The sequence below is a fragment of the Astatotilapia calliptera genome, chromosome 1 (assembly GCF_900246225.1).
Source record: "Astatotilapia calliptera chromosome 1, fAstCal1.2, whole genome shotgun sequence".
Lineage (NCBI taxonomy): Eukaryota > Metazoa > Chordata > Actinopteri > Cichliformes > Cichlidae > Astatotilapia > Astatotilapia calliptera.
Window position 1 is genome coordinate 37,700,993 of NC_039302.1, and position 25,148 is coordinate 37,726,140.

Sequence of the window (25,148 nt, forward strand, 5' to 3'; positions counted from 1 at the left end):
TTCTCTCACAAACAAAGACCCGACCGCTGGGATGCAAAATGTTTGATTAAATAAAAATAGGAATAAAGAGTCAGGGAGAGTCTGTGGGTCGGGGCGCTGTCTCACTGCAGGCTGAATCCTCCTGAGGTACCTGAGCTGGTGGACGGCCGGACAGGTAAGTGCATCAGATCAGGTGTTTTAATTACCTTAAATTAATTGATTCAATTGAAACGTAAATTATGAGATTAAGTAGCTGTTCCTGTTACTTTGTGTAAACATTGTAGACTGATACTGTCTGTATTAATAATAATAACAATAATAATTTGTTAAATTGTTCTGGCACCTTTCAAGAAAACCAAGGATGCTTCACACAGGAGAAGCAAAACAAGAGCCTTGCTCTGCCGGAGGTTTCTCCTGCCCACTGTTGCCAGCGTTGCTCACAGGGGGTCGTCTGAACCCCCGGTTGTGTGTGACTGGTAGACAGAAAACACTTTTTTGTGTGAATGATGAAAGGGGACGAAGCACTTTGAATAGTGTACAACGCACCTAAAGTCGACTGTTGTCATGATTTGAAAAAACTTTATTTTGTATAATTCACCATTTAGCCTTAGAACATTTTTCACTGATTCTTCTTCTGCTGTTATATTTTAAACCTTTTTCTTTTTATTTCAGTCTCCCAGCTGAGCTGTGACGTCACACAGACGCCGACAGTCAGCAGGAGAAATCAGGCTTCCTGACTCTGGTCCAGTGTGCGCTCCCACTTTGTATTCATAGCCACAGAACAGCTCTTTCAATCTTTGAATGTTTACAAGTCACACACTGCAAAATCTCCAGTAGAGCAGAGTCTACATGTGTCCACAAACTACCAGCATTTCTAGTTATTTTCCAGTGTTAGAAAACCAGCACGTGTCCAACAGTGGACACACACAGACACCTTTGTAGTGTCAATGTAACACTGGTGATTCTGCAGCTACGCGCTATAATGTTATATTTATCTGAGATTTACAGCAGAAAAAAAGTCCCACTGAATCAGTTTTTTCTTCTGATTTTATAATATTACATGAATTAACATAATTTACAGTTAATTACTTGTTCCTGGTTATTACTATAAAGTTTGCAACTATTTCTTCATTTCTTCAGAGATTTCCCGTCATGACCGAAGGACGTCGCAGACAGCAGTCGATGTGGAGCAGCTAGCTAACAAGCTGCAACTCCGGAGTTGCATCACTGCATGACACAGAAATATTTCTGGGACTTTTGAGAGTGTCCTGATGCTCTCAATCTTGTGTTTCGTTAACAGTAGTTTTCAGTGACCTGATGAAAAGCTTGTGCAGCGTACAGACCGACATGTTTTTAATGCAGGAATTCAAAATAAGTGACCAGAGTCTTGCAAACATATGGCTTTTTATTTAACTGAATGAATATTGTAACATTAATTCAAAAGAAACATGAACATCTATCCACATGTCTCAGCTTTTGCTCTTTTTTTAATATGAACGAATCCAAACAACAGACGAGCGCGACCTTAAATCTGAGCCATCGCGTTTAAATACAGACTGAAAGGAAATATGCAGAATACCGAGCAAAACCAGGACAGTAAACCAAATCAGGAATGTACAACACAGTGTTTATGTTCACGTAAAGAAACGTAATGTTAGTGGTGAAGTTCTTCCATTTTACACAGCTTCTTTTCTTTTGGTGTCTTTCAGCACAAATTATTCACAGAATCTACAGCTCAAACATTTTGTTTCCGGCTCTTCGTGTAAGGTGTGCTCAGGGCAAAGGGCCAGATTCAGAAACTGCATTTTGTCTTGATTATTTCTCAGTGTTTGACTCTTTCACAGTACATCCTTCCTGCCTCCAGAGGTGGCATCTTTCTGCCGTTTGTCCAGTCGGTGAGGTTACTGCAAGGAACCACGCGAACAACATCAAGTCTGGCTGCGTGAGAACATTTCTTTACAAAAACACCAACAAAAAACAGGATTTCACCCTTTCAGTCAACATTCCTATATATTTTACTGTTTTAGGCCACGCCCACGCCTGAATACTGCTGTTAAAAACGATGAAGGCGAAGACCAGGCGGACCTCTTAATACTGCATAACCCCTCCCACAACACGAAGGGTCCGGACACACACACACACACGCACACACACACACACACACACACACACACAACTGTGAACTGAGAAGAAATCTTTGGTCAACATTAGCAGTTTGCAACAAAGAGAACAGTGAAGACAGATCATAGAAACACCGTACAATAACTTATTGTTCTACCTCACAACACAATAGCTTTTCAACAGAGACTGTTTTGCTGGGACGAGTGAAACGACGAGTGTAGGAGTTACTTCACTACGGCTTCACGGGGCAGACGTGGACGTCCGACGACAGAAACACTGGAAGAGAAAAAACACTTGCAGGATTCGACAACACAAGGAAAACTTTAGTCCACACGGATGTTTTTTTAAAGGGCTCAAAGGAAAACCAAAATAAATCAGCACGACGCCGAAACCAACTGGCTGACCTGCGCAGGTTTTGGTTGTTTTAAATGAATTTGGTTTCCTCTCTGCTCGTCCCTTTCTCGCCTACAGTAACGGATGAATGACGGCGTGATGTTTCCAAAGTGCTAACGGGTGAGCCTTCTTTATTACGCGCCCAGGAAAAACAACAAAAGAACAACTTGGACAAAGTAAACGTTGGCCTTTGAGGTCTACTCCTGTTCCATGGGGGAACCCGAGCTAACAGCCAGGTTCCTGTGGAGGTTCGGGTTCTGGCTGTGCCTGTTCCTGCTCCGCACGGAGGAGAACGACGTGTCGCAGCCGGGGACTTTACACTTGTGAAGAAGTCTCAGATGGACAGTCTTGTAATGGGCTCTGAATGTGCCCTTGTTGCTGTAGACCTTTTGGCAGACGTGGCACGTTATTGGAGATCCACCCCCACCTCCCTGAAGCCCTCCTTGTCCTCCCTCGCCACAGCCCAGGGTCCTCCCCCCTTCGAGTGCAAGCTCGTCGCCCCCGGGCCTGCCCACGCCGATCCCATCGCAGCTTTCATCGCTGTCCTCCACGGGGAGCGCCTCCTCCTCGTCTTCCTCGGCCCCCTCCCCTTCCTCGCTGCCGGCTCCGTCTGAGTCCCAGGAAGACTGAGCGCTGCCACGAGGCGGGGCAGAGGATGAGGTGCTCAGGTCCAGGACTGCCCCATCCTCCCCGCTTACGCCGCCTTCCCCACCTCCCAATCTCTGAGTCTCTCCCACCGGAGACGCCTCGGCGCTGTCCAGAGCCGTGGACATTTTGCTCATCGGGAAGACCAGACCCATGCGGTTGTGCCCTCGGAAGATGACGGAGGTCTGGCCGCTCGGATCCCGGTGGGGCGGGTCTCGGTCCCGCTGCTCTTGGCAGTACTCCAGCCCGGCAGAGTCTCTGTCTCGACAAAGGGAGGCGTGAGAGTAGAGGGCGTTGGCCGGGCTGAAGGAGTCTTTGGTCAGCAGCTTGTGGTGCAGGTTCAGGTTGGCGCTGTGTCTGCGGGTGACAAACAAAAATGACACTGTGAGTGTTTCAGTCAGTTTACCTCAAAATTTCATGTGAAACATTTATTGTTATTGCAGCTGCACAAAGAGTGATGAGCGTCCGTCTGCATGCGAGCGCACATCGCACTGACAGAGAGGGCTATCCGAGTTTGGATCACTTTTGGAAGGTTCGGATAAAAAGTGTCTTCAGTGTTTTTAACAAGGTGACAAGATTTCAGGTGACTGTGGCTGTTTTCCACAAACATTAACGCAGGGCAGCGTTCTTAGCCCTCTGCTGTGGTTTGGGTACAAAGTGAGAAGCACCTTCAGAAATGTAGAATTGCTATTAGCTGATGGAAGTTCAGTTCAATTCAGCACCAAAACAATACAACACAGCAACGATCACTTTATCCAGTAAAGACCCAACAGTCAGGGGGAAGCAGTAGGCGACACCGGGGAAGAAAAACTCCCACAGAGGTCACACTGCTGTTCTGTCGCTATGGTGATGCTGAACTGTCCCCTTTCAAAGAGCGAGAGCTTGAATCTGAGCAGGCGAGGTTTTTCCTCTCTACTGTCACCAAATGCTAGCTCATAGGGGGTCATCTGATTGTCTATTGATGTTTTACACTATAATGAGCCTTGAGGCGACTGCTGTTGTGATTTGGTGCTATATAAGTACAAATGGATCGATCTGTATCTGTGAGACGCAGCCAGCACGAGAACAGGCTGTCATCACACACGTACAGTCTTTACCCTGTGAGCGCCAAACCCCGACTCTGTTTTTGATTGACGAGACTCGAGGACACAGTTTGCTAAAGCAGATGCACTTTCAGCTGCACCGTCAGTGCGAACAGATGCAGTTTGTAACGTTTCCTACAGATTCATGAATACAGAAACCTGACGTGGTGCTGCACAGACATGCAGGCTGCACTTTTGTGACTTTAAGTTGTTGTTGTTTATAAATACTCGAACGTGCACTTGTGTCAGGAGGAGAAATCGAGCGCCTCTCACCTGTCTCTGCTCCTGCGGGAGGGGAAGGCGGCGTTGCAGCCGTCCACCGTGCACATGTGCATCTCCTTCAGGTGGACGTTTTGGTAGTGCATCTTGACGCTGTAGGGGTTTTTGAAGTTCTTGCTGCAGATCTCACAGTGGTGCGGCAGGACGGCGTCGGGATCGAGGTGAGATAACCCCGAGTCTCCGTAGTCATCTCCGCAGCCATCGGACGCCTCCCTCTCTGTGAGCCGGAGGCCGCCGCCATTCGTCAGCCTGTGCTCGCCGTCGTCCCACTTGAGTTCTGACATCTTGTTGAGGCCGTGCTCGCGGTCCTCCCTCTCTGGGTCCTGGCAGAGCGAGCTGTCATCACAGTGATTGTCCATCAGCCTGTTTTCGAAGGGGGAGGACGCGCAGGTGATGACGCCGGTCTCGGCTAGCCTCGAGCCGTCGTCTTTGTCCTCCCTCTCTGTCCTTTCTCTCTCCAAACTTTGCTCTCTCTCCATGTCTTTGCCCTGGTACGCATCTCTGGCTTCCTTCTCCTCCCCAGCTTGTCTTGTGCACAGACGTCCTTCCTCTTTGTTACCGTCGCACTCGTCCTTGTCCCTGCCGTGTAAGGGAGTTTCATCCTCGGAGCTGCTCTCCTTATCCTGCTCGTCTCGCTCCACCATCTCCTTTTCTATCTTTATTGGCATGCTGGACTTGCGAGACTTTTTCTTTGGTATCGGGTCAGTCGTGCAGGGCTCGGGGGCTGTGAGGGGTTTGACGGGCACAGAGGAGGACAGCAGAGGAAGCGAGGGCAGCGTTCCCGGGGTGTTGGCGAGCTCAGCCGGGGTTACCAGGCTTCTGTAGAAAGGCAGGACTGGCTGGACTGTTTTTAAGTTGGGGAAGAGGATGCCGCTTTGGCCCATGCTGGGGAACGAGCTGCTGTGGAGCTTGGAGCCAGAGTCCATGTGGCTCACCATGTAGCTGGACACCGATTTTTGGCTCTCTGCAGAGCAGATGGAGATGGGGGTGCCGTATTCAGGCCTCTTCTCTCCTTCAGAGCTCTCGTCAGCGGACAAGTTGCTCCGCAGGTCTTTGTCCCGGTTGTTGCGGTTCATGGGCATATGGAGGCGTGGGTTTGGGTTGGCACTGTGGCGATTGCGGCTGCGCAGCGAGCTGAACACCATGTTGCAGCCCTCGATGGTGCACTTGTGCTTGATCTTGAGGTGCACTGCGTTGTAGTGGATTTTCAGCGTGCCTTTGTCATAGAACGTCTTCTCGCAGGCGTTGCAAAACACACGACCCTTCTTCAGAGAGCCTCCTCCGGCGATGCCTCCCGAGACGCCACCGCCGCTCCCGTTTCTGTCCAATGAGCGCAGTTTGCTCTCCGGTGACATCTGGGTCACGTCGGAGCTGATGGACGGCGTGCACGGTGTGGAGGGCCCGTCTGAGTAATTGTCACTGGTGGAGAAGTCCTCGGCCTCGATCTTCGTGCTGGCGGAGAGGCCGTCCGTCGGCTTGTCTCCACTTCGGTCGAGGTCAGCTGAGAACGAGATGGCGCCGGAGCTGAGCAGCGTGCTCTCCGACGGGTGCGACAGAGAGGGGTGATTGTCCCTGAGCAGACCGTCCCGCCCCTGAACGTCCTGCCGCTGGCCCTGCTGCTCCATCGGCCCGCGGCACAGCGGCTGGTGCTGCTGATGTTGCTGGTGCTGCTGTTGCATCGCCCCCGTGTGCGAGCCCAGGAACGGCGCCGGGACAGAGCCGAGCAGCTGGAACGGCAGCATGAAGGCCATGCTGTTGATGAAGTTCTCGAAGTGGTGCATGCTGTTGCCGCTCAGCTTATCGGTCTTGGACGCGGAGAGGTTGGCAGCCGTGCGGGGGGTGTTTCGCTCGATGAACGTGCGGATGTCGGAGTTGGTGCGGGTGCTGGGAACCAGCACTGCCTGGCCCTCTTTGTCCTGCAGAGCCATCAGCTCCACGATGGATTTGGTCTCCCCGAAACGCAGGAACTGCTGCAGCGTGGCGATCTCCTCCTCGAACGTCATGATCGCCCAGCGGTCCAACACCTTCCCCGCGACATCCTGCAGAGAGAAGAGAGGAGAGGGCAGAGGAAGTAGGAGAAAGAAAGGAGAGAGCGGTTTCATCATCGGCATTAAAAGTGTCTGCTGGCTTGCTCATACATATTCACACAGTGGGCTGCACGACACACCTTATAAAGCAGATTGGCAGGGCGGCTAAATAAAGGAATCAGATGGAGTGTTAATGCGAGCGGGCAGCGCAGAACCCCGAGAAAGCTCATTACGCAGACACGCAGCGCTTCATCTCGCAGGTCATTTCTCTTCATTTAAATCATGTGGATGTGCCTGCTCTGCATCGGCAGGACACACACACGCACGCGCACACTCCCAAAGGCGAGCGCAAATAAATACGTGCACAACATACCACACACACATATCTGCGGCGAGGGCGGGGGGAGCAGAAGGCGCCCTGCATTGATCAAGCGGGTCCTCTCTGCCTCAGCCCGGCTGTAATCACATGTGAGTTTGGGGGTCTTTGAAAGTGAGGAGCGGCTTCGTGCCATAACCGCGATTAATATTTCATCACAGAGCATTCATTGGGTGCCTGTCGAGGATTCTGACTCTACGTTCGCCATTAGATGAGCTAACATGAATTAAACGCAGCCCAGCTTGAATACTTGATGATGTACTAATCGAAGTGAGATCTGTGTGCGCGCCTGACACGGCGCCTGCAGCCTCGGACCCGGCCGGCTTGGCGCCGGCTTGAGAGGAAATCTGGAGCAAAAGACATAATGTTTACAAATGTAGCGGGCAGTTCGGAGACCTCCCCGAGCCCGGTGGTACCGCCTCGGCGGGGCACCGCTCGTGGCATCGCTTTGCCGTGGCACCCCCCCGCCCTTTCCTGCCTGGCGTCAACCATGATTTTCTGACTCCCCCTCCTCCCTCGCCTTCCTCAGAAATTCCTTCAGTCTCTCCCTTCATGTACTCGCGGGCTGTGGTGGTGTTTCTCAGGTGTCCCGCTCACACGTCTATCCAGGAAAGTGTTTTAACTTTGTTTTTCGTCACTGCGGCGGCCGAAAAACTGAGTCTGAACACAACCCGAGTCCACAAAATGCTGGAAAAACAGGAGGAAATGAAGGCGTGATATTTAAAAATATGCATTGATATTGTGTCGTAATGCATGACCAATAATATGAGAAATAATCGTTCTTGTCTCACAGACGCTCATCTCCTCCATGCACTCAAAAACATGCAGTACACAAAGTTGTAGATGATTATTTCAGGTTTCCCCGAAAGAGATTTTGGCCACAACAAAACTGAATCCAACAGCTTTCTAATTAAACTAATTAAATTAACACTTTTACCAGCTACATAACATTCAATTCAACTTTATTTATACACAACAACAGTCGCCTCAAGGCGCTTTATACTGTAAGGCAGACCCTACAATAACACATACAGAGAAAACCCAACAATCATATGACCCCCTATGAGCAGCACTTTGGCGACAGTGGGAAGGAAAAACTCCCTTTTAACAGGAAGAAACCTCCAGCAGAACCAGGCTCAGGGAGGGGCGGGGCCATCTGCTGTGTTTGGTTGGGGTGAGAGATCACATGTCTGTGCTTATCAAATGGTTACGATTAACAAAGAAATGCACAGATTGTTGTAAAATAAGTGAACAGTCAGACATCAGCCTGCACTTCCTCTAACATCCACTAGAGGCTCCAGTCTCGGGGAGCCACTCTGTTAAACATGTTAAACGGCTCCAGCAGAAGATAACTGATACACTCAGAATACGACTGTAAGGAGAGTCTGTGGCTATCAGCAGTAAAGCAACGTCCCCCATCCTGATTTCTTTTGTAAAATTATTAAATTAATTTTTATAGAACTTTTCTTTGTAGAAGAGCACTGAGCTTAGCTTAGCATAAACCCTGGAGGCAGCTAAACTGAAGTCTTAAACTGAATGAACACCGACGATTGAAGGCTTCTTTCTCACTCACAGAGTCTTTCTAGAGCTTCTCCAGCTGCAGCCAGATGCAGCACAGGTGTCCTTAAATTTGTCACTCATGAGGTGTCCACAGGAGCAGCAGGCACACATGTTTTTAATGTGCAAGCTTACTGTTATATTCAAACATGAACCACGATCAATTTGTGAACCTGATCATCGAATCCCTGCTCCCCTGACTGATGAGCCACACATGCAGGTGACATTGTGCCGCAGACCGTTGCTGAACGCTAACGTGTTCAGTCAAACCTTTCCTGAAATGTTGCGCACACCAGCCGAGGCTTCTTCAGTCCTAAGCGCTCACCTGCAGCACGTATCCTCGTATGTAGTCCTGCAGCGTCCAGTCGAGCGCGTTCAGGATCTGGATCACCTCCTCCTGCTTCAGGACGGAGAACAGGCGGTCCAGGAGGATCTTGAGGCGGATGGGGATGGCCTGCGTGCCGTACAGCATCAGGCTGCAGATGTCGAACACCACATTGGAGTGGACGATCTCCACCTGGCTGCTCTGGTACATGTGGTGCACCTTCAGCTTGCTCAGGGCTGAAACACAGGGGTCACGTTTGAACAGATTAGAGTAATCTGAGATCACAGAGTTCAGCTCCGCCTGGGCGCTGCATGCGTGTTTGTGCTGCTGCATGTTCACATTTCACATTCCTGTCCGCTCTCTCACTCCGCTTGCATTATTAAATTGAGTTCAAGCATTTATTAATATTTTTTTGATCGAATCTTTGGGCCTAAATGTAACAAATCAAATAAAAACAGGAACAAAAGAAAAAGAATGAAAAATAAATAAACAATAATCTTCATTAAATATTGGACAACAAATAAAATCTGTTCACTGCACTTCAGGTTGCTCAGCAACTTAACCTTTATTATTATTATTATTTGTTTTCATTCACCGAACAATTTCCTGTTAGATCGTTTTACTACTTTTTAAATTTACTTTTTATTCTTTCTATTTACCATTTTATTTATTTAGTTTAAAGAAATATATAATAATAATTTAATTTAGCTTTTTTATTCTAATACCTTAATTTTGCTTGTTTTTATTCGGTATTATTACATTTTATTTAGATTTTTATTTATTGAACTTCTTTAGTTATTTATTTTTATGTCATTCACTTTTTATTTTAACTCTTTTTTGTCCTTTAGAAATTTGGCTTCTAACTTCGTGCTCTATATTGTGTGTATGACAGAGTGGGTATTACTGGACGATGTTAACTGGAGGGAATAACGCAGCATTCAAGTCTGTGTAGCAGAAATAATCATCAGAACACAAAATGATGGTGATTCAAGCAGAGTGTTGGACACATTAGAATAATTACAGGAAATAAATGTGACTCTCGCTCTGTAAACTCTGACTTCCAGAGCTTCAGCGATCATTAAAATCCCGCTGCGGTCACCCTGTTAGTCCACCATCATCCTCTGTGTTTACGCCACAGAGCGATGACTCTAAAGGACTTTTAAAGCTTCGGTTCACCTAAATCTGAAAGCTCCAGTTCTCCAGATTTTCAGACGGTATCACAATAAAGTGATGAGTGATTGTCTTGAGACAAAAAGCCTTCAGGTGACTCCAGGCGTTACTCTAAGTACTTAAATCACACTTTTCTGGCCTTTGTGAGAACTCAAAAAATGTTTTGTTTTTTTTACTTCGTGCTTTTACTTAAAAAAAAGCTGCATAAATAATATTTAGTGAATAAAATCCTCAGTCAAGAAAAATGAATTATTTTTGATTTTCTGTTTGCGATTTTCTTTTAAATAGACCGATTGTGTCTGCAGGGCCTGGAAACGTCTTATTTATGTGAGGAAGAATGACAGACACCAGCTGGGAGTAATCTGGGATGCACTGCAGGGAGGAGCTCAGGGTTCTGTGTCATCATTAAAATCAACACTTTTTCTCCCGAGTCAGCAAACGTGAAGTTCAGGATTCACGCACGCCAACAAAGGCAGAGGGCCAAACATGTCGCCGTGCGCCGCGGGTTACTCGATTACGTTAAACACGCAGGTTTTCTCTCTGTGACGGTTCCTGATGTTTAACCTGGGTCTGTGTAAAGGCGACAGTGTCATCGCTGCGCTCACTTTTCTAACTTTATTTAAACACGTCCATGTGAACAACACTGTGCAGCTCTGCAGCCACACTTCATGTTGCATCTCTGTTTGAATTTAAACGCCGCGTGGTCGTAGAATCTCCCTGACTACAGCATCCATCTGATGCTCAAAGCCTCCGACTGTGTCTGAACTTCAGCGGTGCTCTGCTCTTCTTTATTAAATTTTTAAACACAGCTCACATCTTATCGTCTCACAGGACACAGCTGCACGTTTCACTTACAGTTAATCTGAAAAATAATAAAACTAAAAACAGGAAGCTACTTTCTTGATTCCATTTTAATGGTTTTATTTGCGAGTCTGTCAGCAAACTAGAAATTAGATTCCTTTGGCACACAGATAAATAGATTCAGATTTCAGCGTGAAAGCTTTTTAAATCAAAGATTTCTGACTGATAATAACGACAAACTCTCGTCTTACCGTGAGCCACCCAGCCATGCTTGCAGTTTTCACACTGCCTCCTCTTCAGCTTCCCCGGCTTGAAGCTGTCACAGTTACAGTTCACCAAAGTGCAGCAGATAGCCTGTCAACACACACACACACACACACACACACACACACACACACACACACACACACACACACACACACACAGAATTCTTTACAATGAAAGCAGATAGAATCAGATAAACTGCAGGTTTTCTTTTCCTGTGTTGTGAACGGTTTTCCTTACATTAAAACACTGCAGAGGCCTTTCACACATTTAGTCACACTGGATGTGGGAAGAAACGCCAAATTCCTGACATCAAGACCCGACACGACTGATGTCAAGGCCTCTCTGTAATTTTATAAATTACTAAACGAAAAATATTTCATGTATTTCTTACAGAAAATCACCAGTAATTTAACACCTGTGTGGGGTTAAAATGACTGGTAGAGAAACCAAAGCAGATCTGAGCAGCAGAGCGTGGAGATGATCAGCTGCAGGTTTTAAAAAGCATTGAACACATTTTAAAGTTCCTAATGAATTAACAGGCAGGCACTTAATGGCAGCTTTGACTGATAATAAGCGTCAGAGCGCTGCGTTTATTTTTGGTGTTGAAGGCAGTAAAAATAATCAAAGTGTCAAAAACGAAAAATCTGCAAAATTATCAAAACTGTGAAAATGAAACATTTAAAATTACAGTGAATGCAATTTTTTTTTAATGAGAAGAAAGACGAAGGAAAAACTGACACAAGTGAATAAAATGATTATTGTTACATTTGCATTATTTTTAGATTCCAGGTAAGCAGCGAGTCGGTCACCCTGAGTCTCCTCCTCTCTGCTGACCTTCAGGTGGCAATAATAACATCAATAACAACAATAATCATAAAGTATTTATTTGTGCAGTGTTTGGTTTTGTCCATGCAGCGATGCTGTGGCTGCAGAGGAAACCAGGTGAGCGCTGCACCGGAGAGCTGTGGTGCTCTCCAGCAGCCTTCTTGTGCTTAGTGTCACATTAAATTCACATGTTAATGTGCCACATACATATAAAACCTTCTGTTTTTTAGAATTAATTTTAGGATCTCGTCAGGTCGGTTTAGCAGCAAACTCCTCCTGTGCTGCACACCAGCTCGACGATTGTTTAGCTGTTCGTGTGATGTTTTATTCTAGTCTTTATTGATTTGAATCATTGGCTGATGGTTTATGATGAAGTTCGCTTCTTTTCATAATGTGGTTAGCAGATCAGCAGAGTCACAAACATGCTGTTTAACACGTTTTTGTGTTTGTGCAGGAAAAGTGATTAATTGTAATTAGAGTAATTTATGTCCAGCCTTAAAAATCCGTCAGTGTTTCCATAAAACACATGAAGATCATTTTGGGTGTCAAAACTTTTTATTAAATAAAAGAAAATTTGCAAACGTGATCTGAATCTGGAACCCCGACAACAAACCTCCACCTCAGTACGCAGTCAAGGCAAAAAAGAAGTGCTGAGAGTGTGTGTGTGTGTGTGTGTGTGTGTGTGTGTGTGTGTGTGTGTGTGTGTGTGTGTGTGTGTGTGTGTGTGTGTGTGTGAGTGTGAGTGTGTGTGCAGCTTCGCTCTCCTTACAAAGCTACATAAAAAATGTACAATCGCCAAGTTGCCCGTGGAAACTGAAAGAAGGAGCACGACTGCCTTTGGTGATTTCTCCCCCATCACTTCGTGGTTTGCCCCGTTAGCACAGGTGTGTGTGTGTGTGTGTGTGTGTGTGCAGGGCTGCCGGGCAGGTCGGACACACCTGGACTACAAAACCAATCAATGACAGCCTGAGGCGTGCGTGTGCGCACACACACACACACACACACACACACACACACACACACACACACACACACACACACACACACACACACACACACACACACACACACAGGGTTCAGAGGGCTCTGTCCATTACCTCCTCAGCTAATGGGATGAAGATGCAGGAAGTGATGACGACAATAATGAGTCCAGTTTTCTGAGGAGCTGCTGACTGTGCAGCGACCTGCAGAGAGGAGCCCTACACTAAAAATGACTCCACTTCCTGCTCTCTAAAAAAAAAAAGAGTCATATCTGAACGGAGGAGCATCATCAGATTTATGATCAAAGCCGCTGTTGTTAGCGCTACACGCTGAAAACCTTGGGGTGGCTGCGCTCCGCCACCTCTCTCCCTCCGCATCTATAATGCATGATCAGCAGGGGTTTAGTATACATGAGCAGCATGCTCATCTCCACCAGAGCCCGGTCCCTCTCCACGAGGAGGAAGAGCGTGGGCGGATGGGTAAGGAGCCTCCTCCTCCTCGTTTAGTCAGTTCTACGCTCGAGGCTGGGTTCGTCCTTCACCTCGCGGTAACCTCGCATCGTTAGGACGAATAAACGGACCCGAGGTGAAGGTGGTGGCAGCTACCTGAGCGCGGGGTGGCAGCTCCGGCCTCCGGCCCCGTGACGCCTATCTGCCACCCTGTCTGCACCCTCTCCGCCGGCCTCTTATGTTGGGTTTTACCTCCCGAGGACCACGGCGGCCTCCTCGGGACAGCGGCGAGGTGTGAAAACCCCTTTGCTCATCTCTCAGCAACATAATCCCATCATTACAGAGCGCCGAGACCCAACACGGCCCAATTAGTCTAATCCCGTCTCGCTGTGGGTGCACACACACCCCCTGCTGCTGCCCCCCTAATATACATCTCAATCTCACACACACACACACACACACACACACACACACACACACACACACACATTCCAGTGCTTGCAGTCGTTTATCCTAATTAGCGAGTCACTTCATGAGTTCCTGAGAAGAAGAAGAAGGAGAGGTGGAGGAGGAAATATGGCAGCGCGGGGCAGGCCACTGCTACCGCCGCTCTCAGTGACCGAGAAGAACCCACCAACTCTCCGCCCCCCTCCCCGCCGCCGCAACCATCCCTTTCTCTTTGCTGTTGTCACAACAAAGCGGCAGCTGCTCGCACGCATCAATGACGCCGCTGACAAGAAGACTAATTGCACAAAATGATGCGTCCCCGTCAGACTTCTTCAAGCTAAAGTTAACACGGTGTCACTTTCTTTATATCGTACAACAGTGTAACCCCCACCCCCCGCCTCCGCCTCCACGTTACACGTCTTCGATTAGCACCGTGACAGCACGGGGCATCGAATAAACGACAAAACGAAAGCGCGCTGTCGTCAGGAGGGGACGCATTCATTTCACTGCGCCGGGTGAGCGACCGTGAACACTTTAATGCGAGTTCCTCTCATTCACAGAAAAATCCACTTCCACTCTCAGAGCTTTGCTCCACATCTCAGGTATCCCGAGGTCGTGTGATGACACCTCAGCTCTGCTGATTAAACAAACAGGTGCATGAATGATGCAGAATCAAAGGAAGCGATGCAGCCTTGGTTCTCTCTGTATACATTCGTATGACACGTTTGCGCTTCCATCTTTAACGTGAAAACAGATGGAGCCTCGTGGCGTGCACGCTCTGATTCTGACGCCGTCTCTCCGGTTTGTTTCAGCATTTAGTTTGAGGCCGTGTGTGGGAAGGAGGCCGTGGAGGGAGAGGAGGTGAGGCCAGGACAAGACAAAAGTGAGAGAAGAAGAAGAAGAAGGAGCAGGAGGAGGTGGAGGTAAGTATGCCATAAAACAGCATCCATACTCTGACGATGTGAAATCTCTCCACGCTCAGCAGCGGGGTTCACTGGATTTTACTGGCTTCAGGTTAACCTGCGCACGTTATTGCGCCGCCGTTACAAAGACTGACACTTTTATGAGAATTATTAAAAGCTTTAAACGCAGCTGCTTCCTGGTGATCGGATCTGCTTTCTCGCTCCACCGCGTCTTAAAAAGACGTGGAATAAAACACAAACACGGCTTCAAGGCCAGACGCAGAGAGAAAAGAAGAAGCTGGAACATGATGTGTGCGTCCGCTGCTGCAGCCAAACACACAAAGAGAAAGAAAATGACATCGTCCTCTCTGGCGTTTAAAATAAACTCTTTAAAATATGTCCGCGTCCTCGGAGACTCGCGGGAGCGAACAGCTGCTTGGACGTGGGCCGTGCGGGGATGGACGGGGACACATTGGACTAATGCACTGGAAAACTAATCAATTAGCAGCAGCTCGCTCGACTCTGACTGCTGCCAAAGAGCCGCGAGGAAAAGGGAGAGACTGACGGCCAAGTGCGAGGGACCACATTTTACTGTCAGCCATTAATCAGTTAACGCGACGATTACACAGAGGGGATAAAAACAGGAAGTGTGCATGAAGAAATCGTCTGCGATTCGGCACAGATATCCCTCAGCTTTACTTTTTTTGTGTAAACTGATAAATTCTTGGCGAAAACATCGTTGAGCCCACCGAGAGCTGCCAGAACGTATTTCTCCTCTTCACGCTGGAAACAACAAATCAAAGAAAGACCATTTATTATTCTTATTTTTAAGATTTATCACGAGCGCCAACAAACATCCAAAACACGAAGCAGTTTATTCAGAAAACACGATTTACTGACACTTATTCATTATGAGAGACAAAAACACGAGTAAATCCTCCTCAAACCTGTTGTCTGGTTTATAACTGATCTCTTCATAAAATTAATAATGCCGTTTAATACGAAACACAGTCACTGGATTTTTATTTCAAATTAAAATGACTGATGTTGTTTATCCGAGCAGAAAAAATCTGATCCACAGATCGATGGCATGAGAATTTTTTTTCACTTTTCTGTTTTACATCATTCAATTTTCCAGTTTGGATTTTCAGACGAAGTAAGAATTTCTCTCCAAACACGACATTTTCCTTCAAACAGAAAACGCTCACAAAACTGCAGAAATGCTCAAATATAATTTTATCTCTCAGACGTTAAAGTTATGAAGGAGAAAAATGACACCGCAGCAGTTTGATCACTAAAAACTGAGACCAACGCGACTCTGTTCATTCAGAAAACTGTGAAGTTTTACTTTGAAATTAACCAGCAGCATCCATGTATGTTTAATAAAAATCACACACACACACACACACACACACACACACACACACACACACACACACACACACACACACAGGGTAATGAATATTTGATAGAAGCCAACACACACAGTATCAGTCAGGAATTCGGAGGGAGGACCGTGCTCCTGGTACCGCTCGCTTATCTCCCACCAGTGAAACCAACACAGCACCAAAACCTGCAGCTTCACCTGACCTCACCACGGACACAGTGTGTGTGTGTGTGTGTGTGTGTGTGTGTGTGTGTGTGTGTGTGTGTGTGTGTGTGTGTGTGTGTGTGTGAGACAGCCAGGAGTCTTTATTGATGACAAGCGTTAGTTGCAGTGAGGTTAGGATACGCGAGCTTCTGATTTCGTCTCCCTGCTCCGAGGAAGCAGCTGACAATAAGAAATTAAAAAAACAAAATCGCCCAGAACAATCAAAAATGTGAACTTTAAACAAACCCTCAGCTGTCCGACCGTCCAGCCTCCTCGCAGGGTGGACTGCACATCAGCACAGCTTTTAAAATTCCCTTAAATGAAAGCAGAGTGTTTGTGGAAGACGGCGGCCGGTCCCGAGCAGGAGGAGACAAACCCGGGAAAAGCCCGGGCGAGTGCAAGTAGTGACAGGCTGCGTTTGAGCCTATTAGGACTCCATACAGCCCAAAGACAGCGTGAAACACTCGTTATTTCAAACTCATCCAGCAATCAATCACACACATGAATGCAGCGCATGTTTGAACACTGGAGCAGACAAAAAAAAGATCTTTACCTGCAGATCCATGAGAGGAGGAGAAGAGCGGCCTCTTTGCAGACAAAGAGATGAAGGAGAAGGAGGCGAGCCAAAGTTTGGTTGGCTTCCTGCAGCTCGTGGCTCCCCGTTAGGAACTCGTAGGGAGTGTTTGGCTCGCAGAGCGAGTAAATGAGGGGAACATGTTAGTACACCGAGTCTGAGGGAGTTTGGCTCCCAGCTACGCTCTGATTAATATCAGATCTCCCTCTCTCCTCGCCGCCTCTTGACAATCTTGTCACATCTGGCTGACAAATCCTCACAAGCCTTTTGGTGGCAGCGCAGAGCACGGGGCGGTGTGTGTGTGTGTGTTAGGGGGGCAGGACGGGGGCCACGAGGGGCGGATCGCAGCTCAAGGAGACGCTGAAGGGGGTAAAAGGCTGGAGCAGATACACACAGATACCCCACCCGCCCCTCATCCTCTCACGGATGGACCCTCGTGAAGCTAATGAAGCTGATGAGGCTGGAACACACACACACATTTATATATAAAGACACACAAAGCAAAGTGCAGCCCTATAAAAACAGGCCGGGGCACTCGCTGTGAATCGTTGTCTGTTGCCCTGCAGCGCTGGAGGAGAGCAGAGACACCCGCAGAAAGCAGCGGAGCTACAGAGGGAAACAAAGGTGGAGATAAAGAGAGGACGAGAGGAAAAGCCACCGAGGGCCGATCGACTCGCATTTCTGCCTCACGCACAAATAATCACTGCCTCGGCGTAATGGCCTCCTCAGAAAAGCAACCTGTTAGAGGAACAAAGTGTGGACGCAAACACAATGACACGATGAGTGTAATTTACTAAGAATTTACATTCTTACAGTTTTTATTTGTCTTCCACTTTTTTATTCTGCTGTAAAATAAAACGAGAACGTCGCAGCTGTAAATCTGCTCCTCACACCTTCGAGAGGCATAAAGGCTGCTATATTATCCTGTGTACGACTGATCGTGTCCTCAAATCTCAGCTGATTCATGTCAGACAGTTCAGCTGATAACAGTTAGTTATTCCACGCTCACTCATCGTTTTCCACACACACCAGTGTGTAAGTGAAACCGCTAACGGGGCATAAACACACGCTGTTTAAATAGTTTACACACACACACACGCACACACACAGGCGTGAAGAGCTGCCACCGCCGCCGCCACACAGACGGCTCAGCTAATTGTTACATGATGGCTGCAACAAAACATTAGGCGGCTCTTAAATTACATTCCGACAGGCTGCGGCCGCGAGGACCCGGCCGGCAGCGAGAGGCAGCGAGAGGCAGCGAGAGGCAGCGAGAGGCCACGCCACTCTGCAAACAAACCCACAGACACACAAACAGGCCTCTCAGTGCCTCAGAAATCAAGCACCTTAGAATAAATTCAAAGAAGAGAAAAAGGCGAATGCAGAATATTATCTCAGAGGAAGAAACGGCGAAATAAAGAAGTGAATCATGTTTCATGAAGTGCAGAACTCGACTCTTTGGATTGTCGGTGACCGGAGTGAATAAACATAACGTCTCCATCAAAGTGTTTGAGAGCGAGTCAGAGATGCACACATGCCACGAAAGAAAGTTTCAAAAACTTTAAAATCCTCTTTATGTGAATTTAAACTCTCCGCCTGCACAGCTGCTCATTTTCACATTTTTAAACTTATTAAAGGAGTTTAAACAAAGTTTTTCTGGCATGAATTCTTTACTTTGAAGGAGTAAAGTGTAAAAATCCACACAGTGTGATAACAGAAACCCTAAATATCAGCTCGAGACCACCTTTCTGTTTTTGCCCGATCAGTAACAGGATCAGGACACGCTGAACGTCTACATTCAACAACCCAACGCGCCCGTCACCAGAGTCGGCACAACTCCATCCAGCCCGTCTTTGTTAATCGCGTCCTGATGATGTGCGAGACGAGCCGCGGCACACAGAGGACGGCGGCGAAGCGCTCTTACCTCAGCCATTGTCATTAGTCGGATGTTTCCAGGGATACCGCCGAGTTTGCCATTCCCTGCGAGTCCCACAAAACAACTGCCTCCAACTCTCCTGTCCGCACAAGTACTAACGCGAAAGAGCCATCACACCCAGCAGCGTCTCCTTCAACAGCAGACACACATGTGCTCCTCTGCCTCACACACACACACACACACAGCCGCCACCACTCGAACAAAAAACAGAGAGAAGAAGAAGAAGTCCCTGTGCTTTTACTCTCACTGCACACACGCAGACACACACACGCCTCCTCTGCTTTCTCTCCTCTAATGCCGGACTCGCTCTAAACTACTCAAGATGTTCAGTGTGTGTGTGTTTCTGTGAGTGTGTGTGTGTGTGAGTGTGTGTGTGTGAGTGTGTGTGTGTGTGAGTGTGTGTGTGTGAGTGTGTGTGTGTGTGAGTGTGTGTGTGTGAGTGTGTGTGTGTGTTGAAACTGGGCACAGGGGATTGGAATGAGATCCTCCTACTCGGCATTCTCACCTCAGGAGCTGCTCCCTCCCAATCCCACACACACACACACTCACACACACACACGTGCACGCACAGAGGTGCGCATGCCTTTCTTTCACACATGTGCGCACACACACACAGACACACACACGCCTCCCCCCTCAGAGTCACAGGGCAGTCCCCTCACAGCTGGCTGGAAGAGGGCATGACACTCATCTTTCACAGAGATTTGATCAAAAGGAATCACAAAGGCTGGAGGCTCCCCTAATGCAGTCAGGGGAGACTCTCCCTTTCTCCCCTCTCTCCCCTCTCCGTCTGAGTAATGCTCTAAATCAACGCTGCCCCTCTCGCTGCACACAGCCCACTGTGCGCGTCTGGATTCACCTTAACGCAGCTCTGTGAACGGCCTCCGTAACAAGTTATGCCTTGTGCCGTCAGGAATGCGTAAGTGTCTGTGCCGAGCGTTTCTCAGGACGACGGGGGGGACGCCGCACATGGCGAAAACCGAATCTGCGTTACCGGGAGGAAGACGTGCACCTCGGGCCGGGGGCGGCAGATCTCTGCGGTACAGTCCAGCGCTTTTCTGTTTTCAGGAGATGCTGTGCAATCAAAAAGAATAACAAAAACATATCATTACCTAAGCTTTGTCTAAAGGTGTGAAGGCGGGCGGGAGGAGAGTCACACAGCGATTATTCACAGTTTGAAAATTTGGGGCCAAAATGTTGGTGGGACTGAAAGAATGTGGCTTATATGGGCCAAACGTCAGGTGAGGTTTCCTAAAGGTAAAGTGGAAACAGCACAGCTCTTAAAACATAATAAAATCTAAACATTTGCAGTATGATGCAGACACACATGTGTAACCTCAAGTTTAACATGTAAACTTTAAACCATGTCCAGCAGCCACTGTAGGAACATTTAGGAGCAAATATTCTCATGAACATGAGACTGTGAGCCAGTGACATCAGCCAGGGATTCTCAGAGGAATTACTAAATAAACAACATATATTTAACACTTCTTACATTTTTCCTTTTTCTAAGGTCTAATCGACCCAGTGAGCATCAGCTGATGGCTCAAATAATCTGATTTAAATTTAAAACTACCTCCAAGAACCTCTGATGATTTATTATTACTATTAATTAATAACTGGGGTAACGGAGGCAGACAGTCACAGGTGAAATGCTCACCTGGTCTCATGTGTGCAGGTAACTGAGGCTGAGGGGGGAAAAGCAAAACTGCACCAATAAAACTCGTCAGTAGAAACTTGACCTGACGGCACAGGTGGTACGCATCGCTGTCACGTGACATGATGATGCTGATGCAAACCTCATCACCTGCGGGACAATATCCATTAAATACAGATGTTTTAAACTAAACCGCTACTGAATTGTTTCATGAAATGTCCTTTTTTGTGTGTCCGTATCTGTGGAAATGTGGGGATGAGTGATTTTCAGTCTTTTTTGCACCCGAGTCCACCTGATAAGTGCCAAACATCAGGTGTGTCGTGGGCCACACCTGGGCCCACAAATTAGCCAGAAGCTGCACAAGTCCAGGTCCTGTGACTGCAGCGTGAAGGCTGACGTCCCTCCGCTCAGCTCCGTGTGAAACGATGAACACACAGTGGAAAAGGAGCTTTTTTAAAGTGCTGACACTGCAGGAACATTGACAGAGTGAAGCAGCGAGAAATTCGACGAGTGATGTGTGAGTAACTTTTCAGCTTCTGCCCTTTTTCCTTTTCTTCCCCTCCTCCTCTCTGCATAGAGGGAACGCTCTGCTGACTTTAGCCATTAGAGGCATCTGCTAATCCACAAATTACACAGCAAGTTTAAACAGGCACACCTGGTCTGCTCTACCTGTGCAGAGACAGAGGGCGGGGAGGGGGGCGGCCCCACCTGACGGGTTTGAAACTGAAAGCATGAAACCTCACTTCGACTCTTTTTCCTTTTTCTGAGATTGAACTCGCGCAGAGAGCGTCGGCGAAGCGGCTCTTGATGCCATTCTCCTCGAATAATCTCGTTTTCCTTCTTCTGACCCTCTGAAGCAGCAGAGGGGTGGGAGTTCACTGCCTTGCTCAAAGGTAGCTCAGCTGCAGCGCTGCAGGGAGGGAAGAGTTTTACTCATCCGCTTTCCCCACCCACATTCTTCCCAGCGAGGAGCTCAACCTGACATCCGTCCAATCACAAACCTGCTCCCCTAACCTCTAGGCGAGCAACACCCGCTCCACTCGACATTCAGAAATTCGCCGAGCGGCCTCGCTAACTGATAAAAATGCAACTAATGGCCCTTGAAGTTGGACATTAAAACTGCATTACTTTCCACAGGAGATCAAAGCCGTTCTTATTCGTGAAAAGCGCAGAGTGTTATGAGGTTACATATATGGATAAGAGACATCCCGTCAAGGCATGTATCGTAAGGCTGGAAAGCCCTGCGCTCCCCCTGCGGTCGTCCAGGCAGGCAGATCTGCTTACCGGCCTTGTATTTATTCCAGACCTAGGGGATGCATAGCAAACACAGCCGCAGACCTGGCCTGGATTAGGTCTGCGCCGCTTGTCAGATCGCTGCTGCTCCCTGGGCCGGAGCGCCGCAGACGTATTTGTGCCGCGGGGGCAGAAGGTGGAAGCTGCAGCAAATAAACTCCATGTGCAGCAGAACAGGTCACGCTGCCTACTTACACGTCTGTCATTAGCCTTCCTGCAGGGGAGAGCAGACGGGGCTGAGCGCTCCAGCAGATGAGCAGCTTTGGGAGAGCATTACACCCTCCTTTACATTTTCTTTACTTGCTGGAGCCAAGAAAAACCCTGCAAAAAACCCGATCACACACTCACCGGCCTTTGTTTAACGCGACACGAGGCACCAGGAGGGATTCCAGGAGTCACTTTCTTTTGAGTGTTTTGCCTCCCATCAAAGAGGAAAATGCAGCTCCGGCTGAACATTAGATAATTAATCTGAGGGGCTGACAAATGATTTGATTTTGAAAGAGAAAATCACAGCTGCTCTGACCCCGGGAAGGCGTCCAAACGTCCTGTTTTTGTGTAAACAGCGTCTGAAACAGGGCAGTCTTTGATTTACAGGAACAGCAGGAGAGTTCAGCTCAATTTAAATCACTACAGCAGCCAAAGTGCTTCATATTACAAGGCACCTGGCGACAGTGGTGAGGAAAAACTCCCTTTCAACAAGAAGAAACGTCCAGCAGAACCAGGCTCGGGGAGCAGGGTGGCTGATGATCACTTTTTAAATATTAATTTGAGTCAAAAGAAAGGAAAATATGAGCGGAGCAAGTAAATCAAATATGAAATGAACATTTACCCTGAAAGCTGTGCACATTTTGGTTGTTTCTGCAGGCTAATCATGAGCTGATTTTGCATTTTTGCACAAAAGGAAAGAAAAGTTTGTAATATTTATATTTTTCAACAAAATCCCCACAAACTGGAGCCACTTTTATAATTTTGCGTGAAGAATAGAGCCAATAAGCCCAACAAGCTTCATATTCACCAGCGGGGGATTTACTGACGTACATGAAGCCGAACTGGAAAAAGTCTAAATCTCACATGAACTCAGGACATGAATGCAAACCCGCTGACTTCAAAGAGAAGGATCTGGTAATCTACAACATGTTTTTGGACTCCAACAACGTCCTGTTGTTTCCATGACTGTGCCATTACATAAAAGGCTTCCCTATGGCCCGTAGCATCGTTACACCATCCGCTGTAAAGATGTCTGCCTTCTCTTTGAATGTGGTGAAAGTGAACGTCCACGTGGCGTGCAACGGCCAAAAAACCAAACATCATAAACAAAGCAAAGTCCAGAAATGATGACCTGACGACTTAAAGTCTACCAAACTTATTGAGGGCAGCTCCATGTTGGAATTACATCCTGCAATCGCATCGCTGTGGAGAAGGAAACGTGCATCGCTCCACGGCGAGAGGCTCAGAGTCACAGCTGTGGTGCTATCAGACGCTAGGTGATAACAGTCCCCCCGTGAAGGGCGACAAACTCAGCAGCACCAAAAGAAGTCAAAGGGAACTTTTGAAATCTGTGTTTCTTTTATTTCCTGGCTTAAGCAGTGAAAACGACTCGGTCGGATTAAAGATTTGGGCAGAAATACCCCCGCGCTGCACACTGAGGAGTAAATGCGTGCACGATAGTTTTAAGAAAGCACGATGGTGCAGACGCTGAAGGATGCCTTCTACATAAAACTGCAGTAATTTTAGCTGCACACTTCCTTGCTTTGGTGGGTGTAGACAGCAGAGAGTATACGGGTCATGATTTCTAAACAAAGACATTACTGCTGAAGGTTCTTTGGTGCTTAGAGGAACACGCAGTGAACGCTGTTTAGTCCCATTGCAGCAGAGAGACGGCACAACTGGATCACTGCACGGATGAACCAGCACTGATATCCCTCTTTAGATGCACTTGGAGCTCGTCCTTGGTTAGCGTTGTTTCCAAGTGTGCTGTCTTATCTCTCATCTCGACTACCTATCACGCAGAACCTGCCCCAACACAGCAAGCAGTGTGTGTTTGCATACATGCCATGTGTGTCATCCAAGTGTCGGCCTGCCTTTCCTCACTTTAGTTGACAGTAAGAAAGGCCAAGAGGGGAGCTATTACCTCACCGTGCTCTGCACACTCCCCGTACCAGGCTCCGGCCACCACCACGCCAAACGGGCCGAGGTCTGCCCGTCGTTCGGTGGCATTATTCAGCACAGACACGCTCACGGGGTGACTGTAAATCACATGGGATTACAGAGGCAGAAAGCTGCTTTAAAGTGAGAGGAGATGGAAGATGTTGGAGTGATCTACTTACAGCTGCAGATGTGGAGAAGCAGTGTGTGTGTGTGTGTGTGTGTGTGTGTGTGTGTGTGTGTGTGTGTGAAGGCGATGGAAAACACTGTAACAAGAAAAAAGTGAGGAGAGCACTTTCGCCATGCAGCATGAGGGGAGGTCAGAGCTGTTCACGTGTGTGGGAGGCGCGGGGCTTTCATACAGATTGGTTTTATATAAAACAGCAGCAGTGAAAGCAGCACCAGCTACTGAGTGCACTCGAAATGTTAACACAAGACCACAGAGTATTAGTGCTTACTATTAATATATTCTTCTCTCTTTAGTTTGTGAGTAAAGTGTGGAGGATGGGGATGTAAATATACATGGAAGCGATGCTGACGGTACAGAGCTCTGTGCACAGATGACCAATTTCACGTTTTCAGCCGACCGCGTGTCCCCGTCGCCGTTTCCTCCGTCACTAATTTAAAATCATGCACATATTTCAGCTCCTGTGTTTCACACTGACGTCACCCGTTTCCTCATGGAGTAAAATATTGAAGCACACAACGTGTTTGAGAAAGGATCAAACTGTGTATAAAACATGAGCGTGGCCACTGTGACATCACCCGCTCAGATACGTTTGAACCACTTCTGCTGCAAGAAGCCCCTTTATTTGTACAAGAGGGTGGCGTGACAATTAATAACACCCACAATTTCATCAAAACTGGAGCTCCGCCTCCTTGGACGGTCTGTTAGTACAGTGACCTCACAGCAGCCATATTATTGGTCACATGATGTCATTAAAATGCTCCTAAAAGCTCAAACAGCACAAACACAGTGCAGAGGTCCAGCTCAGGCGAAGCTAGCAGCTACAGCCGCCTGTGTCACCATCCACCTGTCAGTCAAAGAGGCCACGCCCCTAATAATGCAAATTTCAATCCTTAATACAATTTAAAATTTGGATTGCAGGATTTTTTCTATAAGTGCCGCAGATTGCATTTAAAATAATCTGCAGTCAAACTAGAATAAAGGCCTTCACACAACAAGCGCGTCGCAAATAAACTATGTGAAATTCAGAATTTTCAGGTGCAAACTTGTCATGTGGTATATATGCATGTATACATACACCACAGTCAAAAAATTCAAGAAGAAATGATGAGCTCTGTGTGTGCGCTTAAATCATAGTA

At 47.6% G+C, this 25,148-nt stretch overlaps 1 protein-coding gene across 3 annotated transcripts in view; it reads right to left on the reverse strand.

The window, feature by feature from the left end:
* Positions 1 to 1,366: 1,366 nt before the first annotated feature.
* Positions 1,367 to 25,148, reverse strand: part of bnc1 (basonuclin zinc finger protein 1) — a 66,519-nt gene continuing 42,737 nt past the window's right edge. Inside the window, exons 1-5 of one of the 3 annotated variants that reach the window (XM_026177048.1) lie at positions 18,716 to 19,095; positions 11,007 to 11,109; positions 8,785 to 9,020; positions 4,494 to 6,538; positions 1,367 to 3,495 (exon numbers count right to left, since the gene is read on the reverse strand). In XM_026177048.1, the coding sequence (XP_026032833.1) occupies positions 2,691 to 3,495; positions 4,494 to 6,538; positions 8,785 to 9,020; positions 11,007 to 11,109; positions 18,716 to 18,730 (3,204 nt within the window). In that variant the 5' untranslated portion in view covers positions 18,731 to 19,095 and the 3' untranslated portion in view covers positions 1,367 to 2,690. The other 2 variants (XM_026177054.1, XM_026177042.1) reach the window with 2 other exon arrangements.